This window comes from Labeo rohita, chromosome 7 (assembly GCF_022985175.1).
Source record: "Labeo rohita strain BAU-BD-2019 chromosome 7, IGBB_LRoh.1.0, whole genome shotgun sequence".
In the NCBI taxonomy this organism is placed as follows: domain Eukaryota; kingdom Metazoa; phylum Chordata; class Actinopteri; order Cypriniformes; family Cyprinidae; genus Labeo; species Labeo rohita.
This window is the reverse complement of record NC_066875.1, coordinates 44,377,146-44,404,929: the sequence shown is the minus strand read 5'-3', so window position 1 is coordinate 44,404,929 and position 27,784 is coordinate 44,377,146. Positions and strand designations below refer to the sequence as shown.

At 33.1% G+C, this 27,784-nt stretch overlaps 1 protein-coding gene across 4 annotated transcripts in view; it reads left to right on the top strand.

Annotated features, from left to right (window-relative positions):
* The window catches only part of arnt2 (aryl-hydrocarbon receptor nuclear translocator 2), a 99,140-nt gene that overhangs the window by 63,095 nt on the left and 8,261 nt on the right, over positions 1–27,784 (top strand). For 2 of the 4 annotated variants that reach the window (XM_051114416.1, XM_051114418.1), the window contains 5 exons: positions 10,970–11,045; positions 16,903–17,026; positions 17,508–17,607; positions 18,826–18,967; positions 21,374–21,539. In XM_051114416.1, coding sequence (XP_050970373.1) covers positions 10,970–11,045; positions 16,903–17,026; positions 17,508–17,607; positions 18,826–18,967; positions 21,374–21,539 — 608 coding nt within the window. Of the gene's footprint in view, positions 1–10,969; positions 11,046–16,902; positions 17,027–17,507; positions 17,608–18,825; positions 18,968–21,370; positions 21,540–27,784 lie in introns of all 4 variants that reach the window. The other 2 variants (XM_051114415.1, XM_051114417.1) reach the window with 1 other exon arrangement.

The window sequence follows — 27,784 nt, the reverse complement described above, 5'->3', positions numbered from 1 at the left end:
TTTGGACTGTGTACTTTGAATTACGGGTAGTTTGTAGCTTGGCAAACAACGGTCTCGAAGTCGCTTCCGCAACACTGCTAATAAATGCAAATGAAATCGGGTCTGTTACAAAACGGACATTCCCCTCTTCCATGGTCAATAAACTTTCTCATCATTTCATAATTTCCTCAGCAGTAATTCTTTTCACACGATGAAAAACAAGGGAGTCTTTGCACATTGTAATGTTTGAGCTCTCATTATGTTCACTGCGTGTTTGTTTTGCGTGCGGAATAAATGTTCATGTATCGCTCTATATTTCCACGCTACTGAACACGGAGGAAACGATTATGCCGCCCATGAGAGAACCTGCTTTTGCAGTGATTTTTAGGTTGTGTATATTATGAAAAGTTATGTTTGCAAGATCACAGTGCAGAAATTAACTCTGGGAATTGAGTGGCTACAGTACTTTGATGTCTTTTTTTATTTATGATTTATATATGTATATATTACTGTTTTTTAAAGCCCAATTGTGAGCTTTTAGGCTGTACTGCAAACCACACCTGTTTTCATACAAAGCATTCTTTAGGCTGTTTGAGTCTAACAATGTCTGACTTTGGTGGAATATGGTGTGTGTGTGTGTGTGTGTGTGAATGCTACACCGAGTGTGTGTATGTGTGCTTGTAAACACCTGAGTGATTGTGTGTGCGTGTTGTACTTTTGGGAGAGTGTGAATATATGGGAGACATTCATCACACGTGGCATCATCTATCCCAGCCTCCCCAGCCCATGACACGTGGAAGAATGCCGGAATGAGTCGCCCTGGGGGCGTTTTCTCTAAGGAAGCTAGAAAGGCAGAGCCTCCTTAAAAGTAATATTGGACAAGAAAATTATTAGTTTCAGAAAAATAAAACAAAAAAGCCCAGAAATTGCGAAATAGGGGATTAAATAGTGTGTAAATCATCTTCAGAAAGCGATATCAGCAGATGAAGGGTCAGAGGGAGACAGAGTCTCTTTAGCCTCTTTTAAGCTTATTGTGTTGTCATTGAGATTTTATTGCATGATTTGAATGTGAGGCGTTTTTATTTATATATTTTCTGTTTTTTTTTTTTTTTTTATTTGTAGTTAAAGTTTTAGTAATTTAGTAAAAACTGTGTTTTTTGTCATTTTGTTAGTTTTTTTTAAAAAATATGTGTGTATAGTTTTTATACAAAGGGTCAGGAAGATTTTTTGTTGTTATTATTAAAGAAATCAATTATTTTATTCAGAAAGGATGCATTGAATTGATCAAAAGTGGCAGTAAAGACATTTATGTTACAAAAGATTTCTCTTTTAAGTAAACATTTTTCTTTTAAACTTCATAGTCATCAAAGAATTCTTTTAAAAAAAAAAGTCGCAATTTTTGCAAAAATGAAGCAGTGCAAAGTCATTTTAGTATGAAATTGATCAAAAGAAAAGACATTTATATTGTTGTAAGATTTGATATAACACTGTAAAAAATGCTTTTCTTCTTTAGATTTTTTTTTTGTCTTGTTTCCAGCCAAAATATCTAAAAATTCTTAAATCAATGAGGATTTTCTAGACAAGCAAAATTAAAAAATACATCAAATTTAAGTGAGTTTTTGCTTAGAACAAGCAAAATAATCTGCCAATGGGGTAAGCAAAATAATCCTATTTCAAGCAGAAAACATGATTATTTTGCTTACATCCCACTGGCAGATTATTTTGCTTGTTTCAAGCAAAAACTCACTTAATTTTGACTTGTTTTTTCTGAAAACAAGACAATAATCTTCACTTGTCTAGATTTCTTGATTTTAGAATTTTTAGATATTTTGGCTGAAAACAAGATAAAAAAAAGAAAAGCATTTTTTGCAATGATAAGATTTCTGAATGGTTTCTATGAATGATTTCAGTTTTAGTTATTTTAATACATTAAATTAAACTAAATTAAAATATTTTTTTTTAATGTTTTAATTTAATTTAGGGCTGCAGAATGATTAATTGCAGTTAATTGCATTAAAAATAAAAGTTTATGTTTACATACTACAGTATATGTGCACAGTGTATATATTTATTAAGTGTATATATAAGTACACACACATGTATGTATATATTAAAGAAAAAATGTTGGGTTTTTATATAAATTGTATACAAGTATAAATATATATACATAAAAATATTTTTAAAATGTATATATGTGTGTGTATTTATATATACATAATAATGCATTACAACCCTCAACGCAAAATTTTATTTTAAACTCAATTAATCGTTTTGCAGCCCTAATTTAACTTAATGTTTATTTTATTTTATGTAACAAATATATTGGTACACTGTAAAAAAAAATTGATTCAACTTAAATAGTAAATATTCGTGCTGCCTTAAAATTTTAAGTTTAGTCTACATTAATGAAGTTGTACTAAGTGAAAAAAAAGTGGATATTTGAGTTGAGTAAACTTAAAAATTTTAAGGCAGCACAAACACTTACTTTAAGTTGAAAACTTTTTTTTTTTTTATAGTGTAACAATACAATAAGGTGTCATTTGTTATCACCAAGTTAATGGTGTACAAGTTACAAGTGAATGTATTAACTAACATGAACAAACAATGAATAATACATCTATTACAGTGTTTTTATTAATCTTTGTTAATGTTAGTTAAAACAAATAGAGTTGGTCATCTATTGTTCATGTTAGTTCATATGCATAATGTTAACAAACAAAACTTGTGATTTGAATAATGCATTAGTAAATGCTGACATTAACATTAACTAAGATTAATAAATGCTGTAGAAGTATTGTTCATTCTTACTAATGTTAACTAATGCTACTAATTGTAAAGTGTTACCAAAATGTTTTTATGGTTTTAGTGTTCATTAAAGTTTTAGTTAAACATAATAACACTGACTAAACTGATACTGTGATTGGCAAATGGCATTGCGTAAGACCGACAGCGTAAGAAAAATAAGCTTAATTCAAGATAATGTCTCTGAAAACAAATCTTAATATGTATTAAATGTAAAACCATTTTGTTTGCGGGACATTTAGATATTTTTATTGGAGAATAAGACAGAAATACTGACTAGGAGAATATGTTTTGCGGCGCACAAGCCAAGAAATCCCTGCGTGAAAAATGGGCTGAAATAAACAAAGCTTTCTCACATTAGGTGTCATTCTCTCCATATTGACTTTGAGATTATGGGTAAATAATAAGAGCAGTGGGCACCGGTGAGATGAATATTCATGCACAGCGGAGCCAAGGTGAGACGGCAGCTTCGCCGCGCCAGACTGGCAAACTGCCTGCAAAATAGACAGTGATGCTGCGGGTGAGAGAGGGCATGGAGAGAGCGATAAACACTCACCCTTCAGACAGACTGTGTAGTAGGTAAGCAGATAAGACGCAAACACCACAAACAGAGCCAGACGCTCAGTGTTACACACTGACATGTGCTGTGTTTAAGGGAACTGATTAAGAAAATGACAATTCAGGCATTATTTACTCTCCCTTATGTTGTCGTTCTATGTAAATCTTCATGCGGCTCTTCCTGCACAATGACCGTTTATAATCGTCTGTCAAGCTCCAAAAACACCATAAAAGTAGTTCATCTGCTCTATATTCAAGTTCTGACGTCTAATTTAGGTTATTTATGGAGAATCCCTTGTGCGGCGGCTCTCATTCTTCATCCTATATATTTGAACATGGGCAAGAACTAATGATGTTTGGCATAAATTATGTCAGTCTCGGTGCAAGTGCACATGAGATTTGAGTGGAAGGGAAGATTATCACTGATTAAAAATAAATTTTATTTTATCAGGTGAAAATCAGTAGCAAAAATGCATATAGTTTGGAAGTTCAGTTCATTTACTACAGTTCATTACTACATTAGAACTTCCCATTTCGGTGAAACACTGGTTCAGCGATTTATTTATTTTATGTAAAAAAACATTATTTTATTTTATTTTTATGTTTTTGAAAGATGTCTCTTCTGCTTACCAAAGCTGCATGTATTTGATCAAAAATACAGTAAAAACAGAAAAAAATTTGAAATATTACAATTTAAAATAATTTTGAAAAGCTGAATCATTAAAATATATATATTTTCCTGTTTATAAAAATTAACATAAATAATTTAGCCTAATTTTAATCCACTCTTTCTGTGCATTCTCTAAACCACTTTTTTATTTTATTTTATTTTATTTTATTTTATTTTATTTTATCATTTGCTGATCAAGAAACATTTCTTATTATTATTGGTGTTGCAAACCTTTGTGCTAAATGGAAAAAATATATGTTTTCCTGTTTATAAAAAAAATAGTTTTAATATGCTGATTTGCTGCACAAGAAACATTTCTTCTTATTATTTTTAATGTTGAAAACCTGTTTATTTTCCTGTTTATAGAAATTAACATTATTATTATTGTTGATGTTGAAACCCGTTGGGCTGCATGGAAAAAATATATATTTTTTCCTGTTTATAGAAATTAAGATAAATAATTTTGCCTAATTATAATCTATCCATTCTCCAAACCACTTTTTATATTGTTTTATTTTATTTGCTGATCAAGAAACATTTCTTCTTATTATTATTGGTGTTACAAACCGTTGTGCTAAATGGAAAAAATATATATTTTCCTGTTTATAAAAATGAACACAAATAATTTAGCCTAATTTTAATCCACCCATTCTATCCATTCTCCAAGCCACTTTTTTATTTTATTTTATAATATTATTTTTTTTAATATGCTGATTTGCTGCACAAGAAACATTTCTTCTTATTATTTTTGATGTCAAAAACCTGTTTATTTTCCTGTTTATAGTTATTAACATTATTATTATTGATGTTGAAAACGATTGGGCTGCATGGAAAAAAAAAAAAAAATATATATATATATATATATATATATATATATATATATATATATATATATATATATTCCTGTATATAGAACATAAATAATTTAGCCTAATTATAATCCACCCATTCTATCCATTCTCACTTTTAATTTGATTTGATTTGACATTTCTTCTTCTTCTTCTTCTTCTTCTTCTTCTTCTTCTTCTTCTTCTTCTTCTTCTTCTTCTTCTTCTTCTTCTTCTTCTTCTTCTTCTTCTTCTTCTTCTTCTTATTATTATTATTATTATTATTATTATTATTATTATTATTATTATTATTATTATTATTAAAGCTGAAAACAGTTGTGCTGCGTAATATTTTTATGGAAACCATGATAAGTTTTTTTCAGGATTCTTTGAAGAATGTGAAGTAGAAAAGAACAGCATTTATCTAAAATAAAAATCTTTTGTAACATTATAGATGTCTTTATTGTCACCTTTGATAAGTTTAATGCATCCTTGCTGAATAAAATAATTTCTTTCAAAAAACAATCTTGTATGGTAGTGCATGCAGGTAAATATTACTACTTATGTCAATGTATTCCTTGGCTGCAGAGTCTGATTGTTAAAATTATGGGTTCCCTGGTTGTAAAAGTGATCTTTTAAGCCATTTCAGAGCAGATACACATGTATAAAAGCTTAAAAGTATTAGGATTTGTTTTTTTTTAGTTCTGTTGCTTGGCCTTTCAGTGATCTGTCGTGTTTGTCTTGTAAGCAGGGTTGCTGAAGGGGACAGTGATGAATCACTGGGGTTCATCTGGGGTTTGAATCTCCAGTCTTTGTGTTTTCAGCTTTAACCGTAATGCCACACCACCACAAGACCTAGATATCCATCTGCAGACATCTAAATATAAAGGACGTACAGCTTTTAGATCCTCAGAACAAACAGACAGATCATTAGCAATTCTGAAACAAAAGTTTAGATATTTTCTTACAGGCGCCAGACAGACACACAGATCACAATGCTGTTAAAGCTGCTGGACGAGCGCTGTATGAATGAGTTGCATTCAGAGGTGCTGCACTTTTATTAGCTTTTTTTTTTTGAGAGAGAGAACATTTGATACTGTGATATGAGTGTTGATATTTTATTGCTGAATGATGTGCTTTTGCTGAGCAAAAAATGTACAGCATATAAAGACAAATGCATTTGAAATTGATTTGGCTCACATGAAACCATAAATAAAGTTTTGCATGGAAAACCAGCTCCACAACTGAAATCCTGGTTGCCAAAGTTAGTTATTCTTCCTTCAGCCAGGCAGAAACTTATCCAGATGTAGTTTTTAGCAAAGACAGAGCTCCAGTCGGCCCTGTTTTGAAAGTTTGTTCTGCTGAAGCGCAAATGAAAGGAAGGTGACAGCGTGTCTCAATATGTGGCCCAATTATAGCACAAAAACTTATCCAAGACCAAAGTAGCATTTGTGTTTTTGATGTAAGTGTGCTGGCTTAACCATCCAGAAAGCATGCTGGTAGGTCAGCTTCACCAGTCTTTTTAAAGAAGAACTCCACTTCCTGAACAACAATTCACAAATAGTTTACTCACCTCCTTGTCATCCAAGATGTTCATGTCTTTCTGTCTTCAGTCGTGAAGAAAATAATGTTTTTTGAGGAAAACATTTCAGGATTTTTCTCCATATAATGGACTTCAGTAGTGCCCCAATACTTTTAAAATGTAGTTTAAATGCAGCTTCAAAGGCTCTAAACAATCCCAGCTGAGGAAGAAGGGTCTTATCTAGCAAAACGATCGGTCATTTTTTTTCAGAAAATACGTTTTTGTTATACTTTTTAAGCACAAAAGCTTGTGTAGCACAGGCTCTGGGATGCACGTTCACTATTGAATCATGTCGGAATGTCATGTGGATGTAGGCGGAACCACAGACCCAGTGTTTACCAAGCGAACACGCAAAGACTAATTCCAGTCAAACGCTGTTGACAAACAAAAAGGTATAACGATGTTGGACGATTCTGAAGTTGTAGGAGAAAATAAGATGGAGTTTTTCCAACATACTCTACCTTTTTTAGCCGGAGTACACAGACGATGAACTTAGACGTGATTCGTAGTAGTGATGGGAAGTTCGGATCATTTTACCGACTCTGACCTTTGAATCTCGTTCAGCAAAATGAACGAATCTTTTTTCGAGTCATTTCGTTAATCTTAGAATAATCAGCATCACGTGACAGCCCCATAAGATGAACGAACAACTCGAAAAACCCAAAGACTCCAAACAGGTGAACTAATTCCAGTACAGACCCTAATAGGATGTTGCGCATGCGCAACTGAACGAATCACTCACCGAGATGACTCGTTCTTCCCGAGTCACATTAAAGATTTGTTCAAAATGAACGTATCGTTCAAGAACGTGCATCTCAGAGCCTGTGCTACACGAGCTTTTGTGTTTAAAAAGTATACGAATGTTTATTTTTCGAAAACAATGACAGATCGTTTCACTAGATAAGACCCTTCTTTCTCGCCTGGGATCGTTTAGAGCCCTTTCAAGCTGCATTTAAACTACATTTTGGAAGTTCAAATTCGGGGCACCAATAAAGTCCATTATATGAAGAAAAATCCTGGAATGTTTTCCTCAAAAAACACGATTTCTTTACGACTGAAGACAGAAAGACATGAACATCTTGGATGACAAGGGGGTGAGTACATTATTTGTGAATTGTTGTTCTGGAAGTGGACTTCTCCTTTAGCATGGCTGTTAGTGATGGCTCAGATTGAGTCATTTAGGCTGAGTTAGATTTCTGCTTTTAACTAATTTATTGAAAGTTTTTTTTGTTTTTTTTTTAAAGCCTTTTTAGCAGTGCAATTTTTAAAGATGCAACTTTGTAGGAAAAATACATTTCAGTGGGAACAATACAATCCAAAAAAAAAAAAAAAAAATCATCTGTCCATTCATTTGTTTGTTTATTTATTTTTTTAAATGTATTTATTTATTCTGATTACAATCCATCAATTCTATCTATTCTCCAAACCACTTATTTTTATTTTATTTTATTTTATTTTATTTTGCATTAAAGGTAGTTTGGCCTGTTTATAGTAATTAAGATAATTTTGCCTTTGTTCCATCCATCTATCCATCTATCCATCCATCATCTATCTATCCATCCATTTATTAGTTAATGTTTTAGGGGTTTTTTTGATGCAATAAAAATAAATTTTCCTTTTTATAGAAATTAGGGTAATTTAGTCTAATTACAGTCCATCAATTCTATCTATTCTCCAAACCACTTGTTTTATTTTATTTTATTTTTTTAATTTTAAATTTTTATTTTATTTTATCTTATTTTTTATTTTATTTTATTGTACATTAAAGGTAATTTAGCCTGTTTATAGAAATTAAGATAATTTTGCCTGATTGTCATCCTTCCATTCTATCCATTCTCCACTTTTTGTTTTGTTTCGTTCTGTTCAGTTTCGCTGTTTAGTATCTTTATATTACCTAGACATTGCTCAGTGTCCGGCGGGCATGACCGTAATTCAGCAAAATTTTCTTAAATACAGACATTCATGCTGTTCTCTGTGTGTTTCGGCAAAGATGTTGAGTTTCTGGAAATAATCAGTCAGTTCACGCTGTTCTCTTGTCTCTCCTATTTTCCGTTTCTGTCTCTCCACTTGTCTCCGTTTATATCCGTCTCTTTCGTCACGCACGGTCCGGTTTCGCGCCGCTCACCCCTCAGTTGTTGCCATGACAACCAGGGCCCGTCCTATAGGTGCTCCGGGGATTTGGCCGGGTCTCGCTCTCACAGTCGCATCCTCCGAGACTCTTCCCATTCGGAGAGATCACCGGCGACACGTTAGCGGCTCATGATTTCCCATGCCGAGATGAAAGCGCTGTGGCGTTCTCGTAATGGTTTTTGATATTTAGAGACGTGGTGAGTTAATTGCGGCGGGAGGCAGGGGAGAGTTTGGGTTCCTGTGGAAACTTGGATTCTTGGATGTTTTTGCCCTTTTTGCATTTTTGTTTCAGTTTTTCCCCTCCGTTCGTCCTGTCCTCGAGAAGTTCAAGTGCAGTTCAGTGTTTTGGGTTTGTTCCATCTCATTCCGCTCTTGCTCCAGGTGGCCTAGTGTGATCCCAGAATGTGTGCACGCATTTCAGACCGCTAATGTCTGCGTCCATGTGTGCTTTCATGGGCAATTTCCTACCAGCTCTTGATTTAATAGGGTTTTTTTGCCACTTTTTGAGGTAATATGCTTTCCTTTAGATAAGGAAAGCATCCCTTATGTCATTTGCAGGTATATTTGAAGCTCACTGAGACATCTTATTGATAGTGAAGCTGAACAAAGACATCTTTGCTTCTCAGAAGGGAATTTCCATTCAGCTCAAAAGCGGCCAGAGAATCTGTTTTCCTTGGAAACACACGAGCTCTGTTCCAAAACCTAGTGAGTTGCCCACATAGGCAGGATTTTAAGTGATCAAAGTTGCATTTTTGACTCAAAAGGTAGGCTCTTTGATTGTGCTGAGACACCATTGCATGTCTGCTTTGTGGAGAGCACAAACCCATAATGCATTGCAACTTGCTCACTGTCTGGCAGTCCACCGAAGATGGCAGATGAAGTGTGTTGAATATATTATTTTCAGTTCTGTAACGCGTCAATAAAAATGGACTATTCTCCCTAGTATATGTATGTTGTGTATCATCATTATTATTATTTTTGTAATAGTAGTAGTAGTATAATAATAGTTATAGTAATAACAAATAAAATAAAAATAAATGATAATTGTTTGTTTATTATTATTAAACTATTTTTTTTTATTTATTATTACTGTGATGTAATATAACTATTACTATAATAATAATAATAATAATAATAATATAGAAATAGGTGTTATTGTTGTTTTTGTTATTATTATTAACAACAACATTATTATTTTAATATTATTATTTAAACTGGTATTAAATTATTTATTTATTCATAACTATACTATAAATAATTCATAACTAAATAATATAACTAAAAATAAAAATAGTACATTTTATATAAAGTAGTATTAAATATAATAATAATAATAATAATAATAACAAAAATAACAATAATAATAAGTGTTATTATTTTTATATATTATTATTATTATTATTATTATTATTATTATTATTATTAATATAGATGTAGTTATAATAATGACAAATAAGATTAAAATAATAATTGTTAGTTGGTTTATTATACTTATTCATTTAAACCATTATTAAATTATTTATTTATTTATTATTACTATAATAATTGTAATAATAATAATAACAATAATAATTTCTATATTAATATTGTAGGAATTGGTGTTATTATTATTATTATTATTATTATTATTATTAATAATAATAATAATAATAATAATATTAACAACAGCAAGAGCAATAATAGTGTTAAAATATTTAGAATTGTAACTAAAATAATAACTAATAATTATAACACAAAGTACATTTTATATAAAATATTATTAAATATATTATTAAAAATAATAATTCATTCATTCATTCATTCAATGTGCATCACTGTAAATAAGAAAGAGTTGCTGCCTATGTAAAGTGCTTGAAGTTTGTTGCTTATGAGGGTCCATTTCAGCTAGGTTGCTGCCCATACAGCTGCCAGTGTAGATGGTAGGTTTTGTATATATAATACTCAAATGGACTATGTTATTGTAAACATAAAACAATATTTTACAGAGTATACTTTAGGATAGAATAGAGATAGTGTGTGTCAGTGGGTAAATATTCTGACTGGCAACCCAAAGATTTTAGGTTCAGACTCTAGTAGTAGTTCTACATGAGCTGTAAGCCACTAAATCACTGTACTTCACTTTTCATAAGAAAGCACGTGCTAAATTGATCATAATGTCATGTAATTTACCACGCTATTTCACAGAGGCAGATTTTTGGCTTTGATGAACTTAGGCAATGTATAAAGAATATGGATTGGAGTGTTACAATATATGATGGATCTGTTTTCACCGAAACCGAATATTCATTCGAGGTCATTTATCTGACTGGTGTGTGCGTACGAAATCTACGCAAGCAGTTAATGACGCTTTTACTCATTGGGGAATGTGATAAACAGCAGGTGTTGATGTTAAAGTTGTGTGATATGTGTGTTTTATTACAGGCAGCTTCAGCAGCAACAGCAGGCCGAACTGGAGGTTCACCAGAGGGACGGGCTGACTGCTTATGACCTGTCGCAGGTGCACGCTCACACTTTTCTTTTCGTTTTCTCACCCTTACAGGTGCATTACTCTTTTAACTTGTGTAGTATGTGTAATTTATCCTCCTTCATTTTATATGCAAGTTCCTCCTAAATCAGTGTCACTGCTGAAGCTGTTTTAGATTTATACTTCAAACTGAATATCAGCCAGTGAAGCTCCCAGAGGAACATTTTATTCTCCAGAAGTGTTGTTTAATAGCGCAGGAGTTTTTTAATGGAGTTAACCTGCTGTGTTTCATCAGCTTTGTCTTAGATGATTGTTGTCATGCTATATATATACAAAGTACTCTACAGTAGTCAACATTTGAAGTGGATCAAAAAAGTTCATCAAAGTTGTCCTAAGACAAGAACAGGTAACGTTTTGGTTTCAGGACAACTTTGACAAAAGGTTTTGATCCACTTCAAATGCTGACTACTGTATACTTAATAGAGTTATGAAATTAATGTGAATAGCAGCTCTGATTATTTGTTCTTTATTTAATGAGAAGTGGTTGAGTTAATACTGAGATCTGTGATGTTTCTCTAAATTTACGAAAACTTTACACCAGGTTCTCCAGTTGTTAAATAAATTATTTAAAAATAAAAACAATCAAAAACCAAAATATGTGTGCTAAAAAAAAAAAAAAAATTAGATTTTGTTTAACTGTATCCCATTGATTCTCCAAACATTTGTCCCGTGTAGTGGATTTATTTTTTTTTTTTAATTTTGTTAGTTTGTTTTATTTATTTAATTTATTTATTTATTTTTATATATATTTTTATATTATTTCTTTTCAGAAAAAGTCTGTTTGTTCTCTGTTTAATGCCATTGCTGTCTAGGAGTAACGGTTGATATAGAGATATTACATCTCCATAGCAATTAAAATTTCATTTTATTTTTATTTTTCACGTAGCTTTTCTGTTTTGTGTATCAAAGTTGTTTTATTCAATTGACAACCTTGCCTTTTAATCAGGTCAATTCAAAGTTATTATTATTTTTTCATATTTAGAAAAAAAAATATAGTCTTAAATATCTTATTTAATTTCTTTAATACATTTAAAATTTGAATTTTAATGAGCCAAGTATGGTTTTCGTCATAAAAAAAAACCTGGCATGGCTTTAAAAAACAAATAAACAAACAAACAAACAGTTGTGTGCTGTGTGCATGAATATTAAAATACAACATATTACGCAACTGTTAAAATACAACATTATTTTATACTAATGAGTGAAAAAGTAAATAGTTATATTACTCTGTTTTATATTGTACACTGTTTTCTTTTTCATTTAACTATTTTGCAATATTTCATGGGATTTAGTAATTCATTGTGTCATTTAAAGAATCTAAAGTTAGCATGAAATCAAAATTAAACATTTGTTTTTAATGCATGTTTTATCCATGCAACAATCCATCGATGCATTTATTTATTTATTTTTTTATTTTTACAGAAAATGTCATCTTTATTCAAATTGTCGTAACTTGCTCATCCTATACTCAGTTGATGACGTATAAAAGGGAAAATCATTCAGTCCTGCCTCTATTTCAATATGCATTGCTCACTTTTTACAATACAGTCAACAAACAATAAATAAGATTAAGCTCCGCCGTACTTTTCTTTTTTTATTCTTGTTTGATGATCTAGAAATAATAGCACGTGTCACGCAGTCATACTTGTACATTGGCGTAAAATACGATAAATACAAAAATGCGCTGTTCACACAGACACCGTCGTTGCGTCTTACCACTAAAGCGCCATTCACACATCAGTTTCAAAACACCTGTATAGTCTGTGATATCATTTACTGGAAATCAGCTCTAAATGGCTGCGCCTCCCGGTGTTGTTTGTAAACATGGAGGGTTAAACACGGTCAGTGCTTTTTGTTGATGTTGACATCTTACGTCAGCATGTTCTGAACTTGTGCATGTTTATACCGGTAATCTCTCGTTCTGCATTCACATTACAGATAATTTACTGATAATGTTACAGCTTCTCATACCAGTAGATTGGGAGAACAAATTTACCAGTATTTTTGAAAAGATCCTGTACACACATGATCGCTTAACGGTAATTTGCCAGTAGTTATCCAGTGCAGACTGTATGTGTAAAATGGGCTAATATCATTCACAGCTTCCATTTCAATGCCAGCTTCACGTCTTGTCTGTTTTCCTGTTTTTCAAATGCTTGTTTACTTGAAATCAGCATTTGTGATGTTGTAAATTATCTCATAACCGCTGATTTCATTCATGGCTCACAACTCATCATTTTTTTTAAATCCTAATGGGTGAAACAAACGGAAACAATTTTTTAATTATCGATTTCCTGTGAAAAGTGTGAGGTCACCGTTGTGCATGTTATGCTTTGTGACAAGTGTTAGTATGAGATGCATGCTAGAACTGCATTGTATGTTACTTTGGGTAATGACTGGTAAATGCTATAAAGAATCTGCATAATTGTAGTCGTTTCAGCCGTGGACCGTTAACTCCCTCTCTGTGGATCTGTGCTGTAAAAATAGGCCATAGTTATGGGGTGAAGTCACAGATACGAAATATGCCCTCCGTCTTTCTTTCTTAACAACTTTTACAACTTAACGCACATTTGCTTTGAGTCATAAGTGTTAATGTTGTTATGTTATGTCATATGTTGTTTTTGTTAAAGAGGTAATTTGAGTCAATCTTAATAAAGCAGAGAGGATTATTTGTTGAAAACCGATAACGTCTCACACATGGGGTGTTGGGTAGCACCCATCTGCGTTTACAGTCTGTGTCAGTGTTTAACGCCTGTCTGAAATTTAGAAACTGACCGTCATTATTGATTCCTGTGCTTGCCCTTGCAAAACAAAAAAATATAGGAATATATTTAAAAATATAATATGATTTGTATTAAACATGTAGTTCATCCAAAAATGAAAATTCTGTTAGTAGTTACTCACTCTCATGCCATTCCAAATTTGTAAGACTGTCATTCATCTTCGGAACACAAATTAAATTAGAACTCCACTTCCAGAACAAATATTTACAGATAGTGTACTCACGCCTTGTCATCCAAGATGTTCATGTCTTTCTTTCTTCAGTCGTAAAGAAATTGTTTTTTGAGGAAAACATTTCAGGATTGTTCATCTTATAGTGGACTTCTATGGTGCCTGTGAGTTTGAACTTCTAAAACGCAGTTTAAATGCAGCTTCAAAGGGCTCTAAACAATCCCAGAAGAGGAAAAAGAAATACAATTTATATATTTTTAACCTCAAATGCCCATCTTCTCTAGCTCTGCGATGTGCATGCTTACTCTGTGTAATCTGGGTCAGTACAGTTAGGGTATGTTGAAAAACTCGCATCTCATTTTTTTCCTCCAACTTCAAAATCGCCCTACATCGCTGTTTTACCTTTTCTTGTAAAGGGCATTTGACCTTCTTTGCACGTTTGCTTTGTAAAAACCGTGTCAGTACTTCTGCAGTGATATAGGATGATTTTAAAGTTGGAGGAGAAAATGAGATTGGAGTGTTTACTTTTTGTTTTTGAAAAGATCCTGTACACACGTGATCGCATAACGGTAATTTGTTAGTTATCCAGTGAAGACTGTATATGTGAAAGGGGCTAATATCATTCACAGCTTCCATTTCAATGCCAGCTTCATTTCCTGTCTGTTTTCCTGTTTTTCAAATACTTGTTTACTTTAAATCAGCATTTGTAATGTTGTAAGTGATCTCATAACCGCTGATTTCATTCATGGCTCACAACTCGTCATTTTTTAAAATCCTAATGGATGAAACAAACGGAAACAATTCAAGTATCGATTTCCAGTGAAATGTGTGAGGTCACCGTTGTGACCTCAAGGTAATTTGCTTTTTTACATTGCTTAAATTTATCAAAATAAAGTGAGTTTTATGAAATTCAATTAGTAAGTTTAATGTCATTTAACTTGAAATGACTTGCACAACCAAGTTGATGTACATATGGCAGAGATTTTATGATTTTTGGACAACTGGATGTTTTGATTAAATTCATGAGAGGATAGTGGATAGAAAATGAGATTTGACATTTATAACTTGAATTGAGGGCTAGATAGTGTTCATTTTGTCAGCCATTTAGTCTTAGTCCTATGTCAAATGTACTTTTTAGTTATTATCATGTTTAATTGAGGCTTAGTTGAATAAATGAGCATTTTCAGTGAAAACATTTCGTTACATTTTCATAATGCTGCATGTAGGGTTAAACTGATTAAAAAAGATACTTTTTGCTCAAAATTACTTAACAATTACTTAATTAATAACATTGATTGTTGTCATTTGAGAAATAAATGCATTTCAGGTATTGCATTTTCACCAATAAGCACGAATCGCATGCATACAATTGCAGATTGCAAACATTAAGCAAAACACCCAGTAGAAAGCGTATTCTTTTAAAAGAGAAGCTCTGGTTTGGGGATTTGAACTCTACTATCTAGCAACCGCACACATGAAAGCAGCAGTTCACAATAATATTTTGTCTCCTTTTTTCCTACGAAAATAAAAAGGATGGCAAATTTTGGTATTGTTTTTATTTTTTGAAATATATTTTAGTCTCATGCAATATTAACAATATTGCATGTTGATATAGTCACAGTTATCTTTTATTGGTCTTATTGTCGTTGTCTCGTTTTAGTCATGGTAAAAAAAAAGCTTGTCGACATGGTTTTCATAAATGAAAATGAAATGATAACACTAGTGCTAGATGGATATTCAGTATATTGTAATATATAAATACAATACATTATTCTGTATATATTCAATATAGGCTACATTAAATAAGTTGATATACAGATTGTTAATATGTAAGAAAATGTATTTTCTTTCTGTAAGGGTGACTTTTCATACTTTTGGTAAAGTTAGGTTTAGGATCATTGAGGCAATTTTTTTTTTTTTTTTTTAAATGTAGTTTTTATTCTGTTTTTTTTTTTTTTAACTTTCTATTCATCAAAGAATCTTAAAAAATGTATCAGTTTCAACTCAAAATAAGCATATTAGAATGATTTCTGAAGAATCTGAATTTTTTAATTTGGAATTTTTCTGATTTTTTTTACTGCCTTTATTTAGAGTAAATAAATGAAGCCTTGGTGAGCAAAAGATACCGAGATACCCCAAATTTTTGAAGTGTATGTAGTTTGTTGTCACTTTCCTGAAATTATAAAATAATTATATTCAAAATAGGCTACATTAAATAATTTGTAAGAAAATGTATTTTATCTTTCTGTAAGGGTGACATTTCATACTTTCAGTAAAGTTAGGTTTAGGATCATTAAGGCATTTATTTATTTATTTATTTATTTATGTTTTTATTCTGTTCTTTTGAACTTTCTATTCATCAAAGAATCTTTAAAAAATTATCACTTTTCACAAAAATATTCAGCATCACAACTCAAAATCAGCATATTAGAATGATTTCTGAAGAATCATGAGACACTGAAGACTGGAGTAATGATGCTGAAAATTCAGCTTTGCATCACAGGAATAAATTACATTTTAAAATACATTCAAATAGAAAACTGCTATTATAGATTATAATAATATTTATTTATTTTTGAGCAAATAAATGCAGCCTTGGTGAGCAAAAGATACTGGCCCCAAATTTTTGAAGAGTATGTAGTTTGTTGTCACTTTCCTGAAATAATAAAGTAATTGTATTCAAAACAGGCTACATTAAATAATTTGTAAGAAAAAGTTTTTCTTTCTGTAAGGGTGACATTTCATACTTTCGATAAAGTTAGGTTTGAGATAATTGAGGCATTCATTTATTTATATATTTATTGCATTTAGCAAACATTCAGTTTTCCTTGGTTAAATTGTCAGTCACAAACACACCCTCTCACGTTGATGCCCACAGGTGCCGGTTGCCAGCGTCCCATCCGGCGTTCACGAAGCGGGCAAGACCATTGACAAAACAGATTCGCTGTTTTCCCAGGAGAGAGATCCACGCTTCAGTGACATGTACACGGGCATCTCTGGATGTAAGTTCTTACAGATATTACATCTGACTAGCACTGCACCACAAGCCAATTTTAGTGTAAACATGCAGTTTACCGTAATTTTGTTTAATGTAATTACAAAGCCCATGCATGTCTGCCAGCTTGTGTTTGTACGCTACTTTAATGCTTGATATGAATTGTATACAGTCCATGATTGGTACATTTGGTAGGTATTATGAAAAACTTACAAAGAAACTGTGTCAGAAATTCCAACTCAAACACGCAAAATACAGATTTCGAGCTGGTCAGAGCCGGTTGTTTAAGGTCATTAGCTGGTCCAAGCTGTGTATTTCTGATGTTTACATGTTTTTCCTCTGTGGTTTGACTTTAGTTCTCTCTTCTTTTTGCTGTGGCTGATAAACACGGTGCTGTAATGTGATGTGTGACTGTGTCTCCTCTCTTAAATGTGGTCATTGAGTGTGAGCTTGATAAGGATCTGTGTTTGTTTTTTGTTTGTTTTCAGCTGATAAGAAGATGATGGTGCCGTCCTCCACTGCTGGCGGCCAGCAGTTATACTCTCAAGGCAGCCCGTTTCAACCAGGACACTCTGGCAAGAGCTTCAGGTATGAATAAACACATTTCACAACATGTTTTCAAGTGAAAGTGGGAACACAGTCTGGTTATTTGATTACTTTAATGCAGAATACAACTCCAGTTGCAGAGTTTTCACATGCAAAATCATTAAAAGGTTTGGATTCAGTCTTTTAATACTTTTATTCAGCAAGGATGCATTCAGTTGATCAAAAGTGGCAGTAAAGATTTTATAATGTTACAAAAGATTCTATTTGAAATAAGTTCTTTTGAACTTTCTGTTCAAAGAATCTTAAAAAAATGTATCATAGTTTCCACAAAAATATTCAGCATCAGAACTCAAAATCAGCATATTAGAATGATTTCTGAAGAATCACATGACACTGCAAAACACATGACACTTTGCATTATATTTTGAAATATAATCAAATAGAAAACAGCTATTATAGGTTATAATAATATTATACATTTTTTTTCTGATTTACCGATTTTTGATCAAATAAATGCAGCCTTGGTGAGCAAAAGATACCGACCCCAAATGTTTAAAGTGTATGTAGTTTGTTATCATTTTCCTGAAATAAAAAAGTAATGATATTGGAATAAATCACAAATTAATGTTAATTATGGCTGTCTATAAAATACATCTTTAAAGTCAATGGTGTGTGAATTGAGAACATTTATTAGTCATAAATATTTCTTGCAGGCCATAAAACTATTTGTGGCATTATTGCATTAAAATTCTTACTCTGTGTGCTTTTGAAGAAAAAAATTGACAGAAAAAATATAGTTCATTTTTCACATTATTCGCATCATACTTGTCATCAAGACTGTCTTCAAAACGCCACCTGTCACCTAAATGTCGAGACCTGTCATGATTTAGTGCCTAAAATATTTGGTTTGGATTCAAGAAGTTTTGCTTCCAGGATCATAAAATTTGCTTTGGTACAGGCCAAATCTTCATACCTTGTAGAGTGTAAAGCAAGGTTATTATTGTTAACTGAAACTAAAACAAAAAACATTAAAAAAAAAAAGTTTATATAAAGTTGTATATAATTTATATAATTTTAGTTTTTATAATTTAATCTAATTTAAAATGTTAACAAAAAACATAATAACATATTAAAGATGCTAAAATAGGCGTGTGCAGTCAAGCGCTCAAGGTGTGAAAAGCCTTCAGATGTTTCACAGAGAGTTAAGAAGATGGGTTGCTTTAATTCGGTCACGTAATGTGGTGCATGCATATTTTTCAGCTCATCTGTGATCCATGTCCCAGGAGTAAATGACATCCAGTCCACAGCCGGTTCAGCTGGACAGAACCTGACCCAGATCTCCCGGCAGATCAATGCCGGCCAGGTGTCCTGGACGGGAAGCCGACCACCCTTCTCCGGCCAGGTGAGAACGATCCCATCATTGGGTTTGCGTGACTGCGCCGCCCGCTGCCCACTGGTGCTCTATTCTCCATTAGCTTAATTAAAGTAATGGAACGTTCCTCTTTAGTGCCGTGATGACAGAACTGGTTCCAGATTCTCGTCTGGATGCGGAGAAATGGCTGAAAAAGATCATTCAGGGCTCAGTATTTAGTTCATACTTGCATTAAAATATGTTTATACATACATAGGGTTGGCAGGGAATGAACTGGCACATGTTTCCTTTTATATTGTCTTTTAGGCCACCAGGCTGTGCCTGCCTTTTGAAAGAGTTAACAGGGTCACAAAGAACCTTGCATGTGGCGTTCATAATATGCGTGTGTGTTTTTAATCAGCTCTCAACTGTCTGTCTGTGTGTGTGGATTATGATCTATCATCTGTGTTTCTTTAGTAAGCAATAAAATGCATGTAAATCATTTTAGTTTTTTTTTTTACCAGTCATGTCATATTTTTAATATCTTAAATATTAACATATGTAAAGCCCTTTGTTATGCAGAAGACTGGCGAAACACTGGTCCACAAGTATCTCTGCGGTTCTCCATTGATTAAACGTAAAGCCTGTTGTCTGCAGCTGTGATTGTGTGATTACATTGCTCTCCATTCTTTAAATTGTAAAAAATTTGATTTACTGCTAATTTTGAGTTAAGGTCCTGTTTGTTGTTAAGCAGATACTCAGTCCTAACATTCTTGGGACAATTGGGGTAGAGAGAGCGCTAGAGCTTTTTTTTTATGAAGTCAGATAAAGTACTTTTCATGTGTGAAGTATATTATACTGGAGTATCCAAAAATGTTTATGTAGCAAAAATACAACATTTCTGCATTTAATTTGCAGCGAAAACAACTATATTGTGACAGCTACACTACCGTTCATATGTTAGGGGTTGAAAAGATTTTTGTAATGTTTTTGAAAACCTTTATGCTCACCAAGGTGGTATTTATTTAATTTAAAATACAGTAAAAACAGAAAATAATATTCCAATTTAAAATAACTGTTTTCCATGTAAATATATTTCTAAAATCTAAATTTTTAGCATCATTACTCCAGTCTTCATTATCACATGATCCTTCCGAAATCATTCTAATATGCTGATTTGCTACTCAAGAACCATTTCTATTAATTATCAATGCTGAAAACAGTTGTGCTGCTTTATGTTGTGGAGACTTTTTCAGGATTTTTTTTGATGAACAAAGTTTAAAAGAATAACTTTTGTTTGAAGTAGAAATTTTTTGTAACATTATCAATGTCTTGACTCTTCACCCATTTAACGTGTCCTTGCTGAATAAAAGTGCAGTGGCATGCAGAAGTTTGGGAACGCCTTGCAGAATCTGTGAAAATGTTAATAATTTTAACAAAATAAGTGTGATGATACAAAATGCTTGTTTAGTACTGTCCTGAGTGAGATATTTTACATAAAAGATGTCTACATATAGTCCACAAGACCAAAAAATAGCTGAAAATATTAAAATAACCCCCTTCAAAAGTTTGGGAACCCTTGGTTCTTAATACTGGGTGTGGTTACCTGGATGATCTACTCCCTTGTTTGTTTTGAACAGTTAAACTGAGCACTGTTCTTCAGAAAAAAAAATCCTCCAGGTCCTGCAGATTCTTCAGTTTTCCAGCATCTTTTGCATATTTGAACCCTTTCCAGCAGTGACTGTATGATTTTGAGGTCCATCTTTTTACACTGAGGACAATTGAGGGAGTCAAACAGTATTAAAAAAGGTTTAAACATTCACTGATGCGTCAGAAGGAAACACGATGCATTAAGAGACAGGGGCTGAAAACTTTTTGAATTTGAAGATCAAGGTAAATTGTACTTACTTTGTCTTCTGGGAAACAACAAAATAAGAAAAATTTGGACAGCTTCATCCTATTCAAAAGTTTTCACCACCCCCCCTCCATCAATTGTCCTCAGTGTGAAAAGGTGGATCTCAAAATCATATAGTCACTCCTGGAAAGGGTTCAAATATGCAAAAGATGCTGGAAAACCGAAGAATCTACAGGATTAATGCTCAGTTTAACTGTTCAGAACAAACAAGGGACTTAAGAACAAAACATCACAAAACAAAAAAAAGTCCTAGTTCATCCAGGTAACCAAACAGTATTAAGAACCAAGGGTTCCCAAACTTTTGAATGGGGTTATTTTAATAATTTCAGCTATTTTTTGTCTTGTAGACTGTATCGTACATTTAAAATGTCTTACTAAGGACAGTACTAAATAAAAAATAACATGCATTTTGTATGATCTCTCTTATTTTGTTAAAGTTATTCACATTTTCACAAATTCTGGCCCAGTGAGACTGCACTGCGGCCTGTGAAACAGCACCTGTATATTAATATCATCCTGTCTCTTTTGTTCCACCACAGCAGCAGATTCCCGCTCAGTCCAGTAAGGCCCAGTCCTCACCGTTCGGCATCGGCTCCAGCCACAGCTACCAGGCCGACCCGTCCTCTTACAGCCCTCTGTCCAGTCCCGCCACCTCCTCGCCCTCTGGAAACGCCTACTCCAACCTGGCCAATCGCAGCACTGCTTTCGGTAAGACCTGCTTATTCACGACAATTAAGGTCTGTTCACAAAGATAAAGATAAAGATTTAGTTTCATAATCATTCTAATGGCAGAGTCCACAACACAGCTGCATCGATAATGGGACAGAGGAACAAAACTGTTGGAATGATTTTAAAAGCTTCTTTTTTTTTTTCCAGCTGATGAATGATTAAAAAAATAAACAGCCAATTAGAATCCATCCTGCTTTAAAGGGCTAGAGCATTTAAAGTGGGGGATGACAAAACTGCAGCTGGTGCTTATAATAAACAGAACATTATTGTGCATTGTGTGGATGCTAACAGAGCTGGGTAGTAACTGATTACATGCAATACAATAAGATTCCAAAAAATAAGTACTTGCAATTAGAGTAAGTTACATTTTAAAATACTCAAAATCTGACTGCAATTGCTTTTTTATTGATTACAATATTACATATTATTCACACAACAGCATTAAATTATTCATCATTTATTGATTCCCTTTTTTATCTTTTAAATTGTCCTTTCTAAAATAGTCTACCACTTATATACACTCAGAAAGTCCAGTTTTGTGGACATTCACACATAGACTAGTCATTAGTAAGGTGGCGAGAGAGGTTGACTTGAGGAAAAAGCCAATGAAAGTGAAGAGCAGAAGCAGGAGACGAAGTAAGGATGGTAAAAAGGAGCAGAGTTTATTGAATAGTCTTAGTTGCGTATGTTTCAATGCTCAGACTTCGTCTGAAGAACACACATCCAACAAGCATTGTTATACCAAACTGATTCACAACAACATCCCATAAACCTTGAGTTTCTATAAACATTCCCTTGTATCTCTTATTCATGAAGACAAACAGCCCTTGAAACCACACAGTCATAAGACTAAACAACAATGGAAAAAATATATAAAAAACAACTATAATATAATATAAATGACTAATCAACTAATGAATCAATAAAATGATTAATGATTATAAATGAATAAATGAAGAATATATAAAGAGAAATGTATGGTTGCTCTCAAGGCAGAACACACACAGTTTGCATTTGGTGATTGTCTGATCCTTCATGATCAAACAGCAACATTACACACTAACTAAAGTTAAAAAAAAAAAAAAAAAATCATAATCAATGACCCCTTAAAGTACCCATGAGATTTTAAAATAAATGTTTTAATAATTACTACATTTGCATGTTCATGGTTCTCTGGCATTGGTTAATGGCGTGCAGGTGAACTTAAAATATTTCTTCTTTTTTGTAAGTGGATTATTTTGATTGTTATTTTAAAATTATTTGTTTTAATTTTACATTTTTGTGATTTAATTACTTGTTAGCCTTTCATTAAACTCAAAACCCCCCTGCAGTTCCTTTACGAACCCCAGTTTTAGAAACCTTGATGTAATATAATGTTTAATGCACTTCATGCTGTTAATTACAATGAAAGAAATATATTTTCTTACTCTTTGTATTTTTACATTATTATTGTACAAGATTATTCTGTTTAAATCAATGTGATAAGTGAGTTAGGTCAAAAGTAATCTAAAGGTAGTCTGATTACATTACCTAAAACGTGTAATGTAATGGATTACATTACTGACTACCATTTTTGTCATGTAATTTGGAATCAGTAACAGATTATAATTTGTAAGTAATCTACCACGCTCTGGATGCTAATATAGTTATACCTATCTTTTTGGTGTGAACGTGCCTTAAATTGCACCATTTTTGTGCATATTTGTTTACTGTGCTCATGTTGCCTCATGTATTCAAACATTCATTCAATCATGTACTATTCAACATGTGATGAGGTTGATATCATGATAACTTTTTAGGGATATCAGCTGTTTTGTTACTTCTGCAACTCAATATTCAAAAATCTTGAATCTGACCTTGTTCGTTTTTCCTGTGATGTATAAATTGCTATTGCTAATCCTAAAGTATTGATATCCACTCGTGAAATTTTGTTATGGTGACAACTTTAGACTCCTGCAGCTCTGTTTGTACCTGAATGATTGATTGAATGAAAATCCGCCTTGCTCCTTAAACCGCGATCTGATCCAGCCTGACGTCAGTCTGAGATTAACAATCCTTCATATGGAGGTGACATTACAGCTCCTCTGGGAAACCAGTCCTCCCATAGGCCGTTTCAGATGACTGTATAAACCGTCTTTTACATGTACAACGATTTATAGATTTCCATATAAAACACAGGCAGTAACGGACAATGACTGAAACAGCCGTTTGTCTTCAATAGAAAGACGCGTCATTAGCAGCAGACAGTCTGAGGATCATATGGCGTCCATGGCGAGACAAACGGTTTTGTTGTTCTGGTTTCTTTGGTTTGGCCACTTAATCTCTATTATAGACCGTATGAAAAACAGATTTCTGTGGTTTGAATGATCACATTTGGACAACAGGCAATTAGATGTTTGTGTTCCTAGTTTTGCAAACTCTTCGAAATTGCTTCTCAACACAATGACTGTTAATCATGAAAGTGTTAGACAATGTGCATACCTTATTCAGTGAGTTTGGAAAATTACTTTTTAATGAACGTATTATCTAAATGTTACCAAGAAAGATGCTATATATAATACAACATTAGGTCATGTGAGGCCATGCATTACAGTGTTTTATTATGGCAAGGGGTGTTGTTAGACAAAGCAAAGTTAATGAATAGTTAGGAAGTTCACTAGTAATGATTGTAATAATTAAGTATATTCATAGCAGACACCTGAAGTATTTTTCTTACACAAATTATTTATAATTTTCAATTATGTATATTAATAAATATTAATAATAATATTTAATATTTATTCTAGCATATATTATCTATTATCATTATTTATAATATAGAACATGTATATAAAATAGGAAAATATATGCACACATTATTAATATTAATTATCATTATTTAAAATGTACAACACACACACACACACACACACACACATTTTATATTTATTTATATTAAAAAGAGTGTGTGTGGATATATAGATTATTATTATTTATATTACAGAATATATATATATATATATATTAAAATTATATTAAAAAAAATATTAAAAATTTTATTATAAAATGTGTGTATATATATGTAAATTATATATAATAATTTATATATATATATATAAATTATATATATAATTTATATATATATATATATATATATATATGTGTATGTGTATGTATGTATATATAAGTTTTAATATATTTATATTTTAGAATGAATATATGTGTGTGTGTGTGTATGTATGTATGTAATAAGTTTTAATATATTTATATTTTAGAATGAATATATATATATGCATTTACTTTCATCACAATATAAAATTCTTCATACTATGATATAAGCCATTGCCCACTCCTGTTCCATCCTAATGAAGATCATGTTGATGTTGCATCAGTCAAACTCTTGCTCCTGACGTGCTTTTCTTTTATCATGTTCAGGACTTTAAACAGCCTGCAGTGGGTTTAATTAATCTGTCATGCGTTGCACCTTTTAAACTCATACTAGAGAGATCTGGTTTCAGTATCCTGACACTTTAAAGTGAGGAATTTGACCAGCATGACACGAAGGGCACAGATACACAAACACAATTGTGCAACTTTCCACATTCCTCGACCAAAGGCAGAACATGCTGAACGGCTTAAAGGAAGAAACCGTAGAATCGTTGTTATTACATTACATCCGTTTAAAGCCGCCTCGGATTTCTCCATCACATTCAGGTCTACGAACCAAATTTAATTTGAAGCTGGGTGTGCGACGGAGACTTTTACAAGATGACATTTTTTCCCATTGTTGTGTCCCTCGAGGGAAACTCTCTACCTTGAACCTGTGATTAGTGTGTCCATTTAATAAGTAATTTATGTTAAACAGGTGACATTAAAAACCCACTTCCATTTCAAGTGCAGCAGGCTCCGAATGGCTTTCTGAGCCCTGAAGGCTTCTGCCAGCCACTTGAAAATGAAGCCATGTCCAGATAATTCTTTTTTAATATGCTGTCATTAAAGAAAATGGAACATTTATCTTCGCCTCCTCACGTGGACGGCGCTTAAACACGTAACGGGAGGACAGACATTGCGACTGAAGGAAGACATGATGTCTTTTTCCGTATTTGGAAATGATCCATTTAATTCCAATTTTCAGCAAACTGCACACATGTATTTTATTTTTTGGTTTTGAGTAAAAGTACGTGCTTTGTTCTTCGTCACAACTGTGACCAAAGAGAAACAAAAACTGCTCAGCTGGTTGAAACAACCCAGTAGAAAGTTGCAAATGAAAGTACTTTAAAGGAGAAGTCCACTTCCAAAACAAACATTCACATATAATGTACTCACCCCCTTGTCATCCAAGTTGTTCATGTCTTTCTTTCTTCAGTCGTAAAGAAATTATGTTTTTTAAGAGAAAACATTTCAGCATTTTTCTCCATAATGGACTGCTATGGTGCCCCAATTTTGAACTTCCCAAAATGCAGTTTAAATGCGGCTTCAAACGATCCTAAATGCGGTTGTAAACGAGCCGAGAAATGTTCACTTTGCAAAGACTGGGTCAGTACTTCTGCAGTCATGTAGGATGATTTTGAAATGATTTTTGAAGTTGAGGGAGAAAATATGATTGGAGTTTTTCGACATACCCTAACTGTCTTGAGCCAGACAGTTCTGGAAGAGCAAGACAAGATGAGCTTTTGAGATTTTTTTGAGCATTTTTTGAGCATTTTTTTGAGCATTTTTTGAGCATTTGAGATTTTTTTTCATAATTGGTGGATGTCTCAAATATAAAGTAACGAGAAGCCTAAAACAGGCCTAAAGCCTGGCCTGCGCCTGAACTATGACGGGAAAACTGGCCCTAGGGGCGTAAAAAAAAAAAAGTCAAGGCCCGTCGGGCTCGGGCTGAAATGCAGGGCTCTACTCCATGTTGGGGTGACAGTGGGAAAAAAAGTGTTTTGGAGGAACATTCAAATGTCATGTGGCTTAAAAACAGCACCTCATTGACTACCTTTAGTCCCTTTTAATTATTATATTGCAATATATTTATTTTTTCCGAATAACAAGGACAGTAGAAATTAATTGTTGCCATATGGCAACTCCGTACCGACTTTCTCTCAATGATAAATTCATAAAGTGGTAAGGAAAGTTGTACTTTGCACTTTGAGCTTAGGAACCGTGTTTTCACATTCAGTTCTGATGGAAATGAGATGTGACAGAGAAGCACATCTCTGCCAGAGCAGCAGTTTGCAGATCAAAAGTGTCAGTAATTTTAACATTTTATATCATGATCTGAGGGCAGATTTATTCGGTGTCATTACCAAACCGGTGCAGACTTCAGAAATGAAATTTCTCTATTTATACATGTTATAAGTTAAGACTGCTAGTTTATTGTTTGATTAAGACAGTGATCTTTATTCTAAGACATGATCAATGTTTTTACACAGTCTTTTTGTCCATGTTTTCAGTCTGTGCAAAAATAACAAAAAAAAAAACAAAAAATAGATCCACAGAGTAAGAATACAAGAATAGCCATGCAACTGTTTACATCAATATACACAAAAAATCAATACTTTTGTTTACCGGTAAACCCAGCTTCTTTTAGATTTTTTGGATTTGTGCTTCATACTTCATACAATGCACTCTTACTTTTTCCAGCTAATGCAGAGCATAAACAATAATCATACCGCCTTTATTGAAATGCTCCATACTGAGATAATGTTACATTGTGACTTAATTGCAGTCTTTATATGCGTACGTGAAATCGAGCACGCTTTCAACAGCCGCATTTATGATTATGAAAGCAAGAGAACGTGCTTTCAGTTCTCTTATTGATCGAAGAGCGCTTGGGGAATAACGGCAGAGCCCGGCTCTTTCTTTGAACGGCATTTGCTTTTGTCACGCCGGCTTTTTGTACACGTTGGATGGGGCGACCGGAGAATAAGCGCTACATAAGCGCTACAGATACCGAGGGAAAACACGCAGCACGCAGACTTCAGATTGATGGGGATGGAGAAAGATGGCTAGGGGAGTGAAACGCGACCAAAGACGAATAGAAAAATTGATAGAGAGATTTACGAGGCGCGTCAAACGACCGAACCTTGAGGGAAAGACAGACAGAAATGGAGCCAGAGGAGGGCCGCCCTCGGCGTCCGCGCGGTAAGCGCCGACACAGTAGGGAAATGAGAAGTTTGACCTTACATCACTGCCTCATCAACATGGAGAACACGAGAAACAGCCCGAGGGCACCGCTGTGCCATCCTGCAAAACAC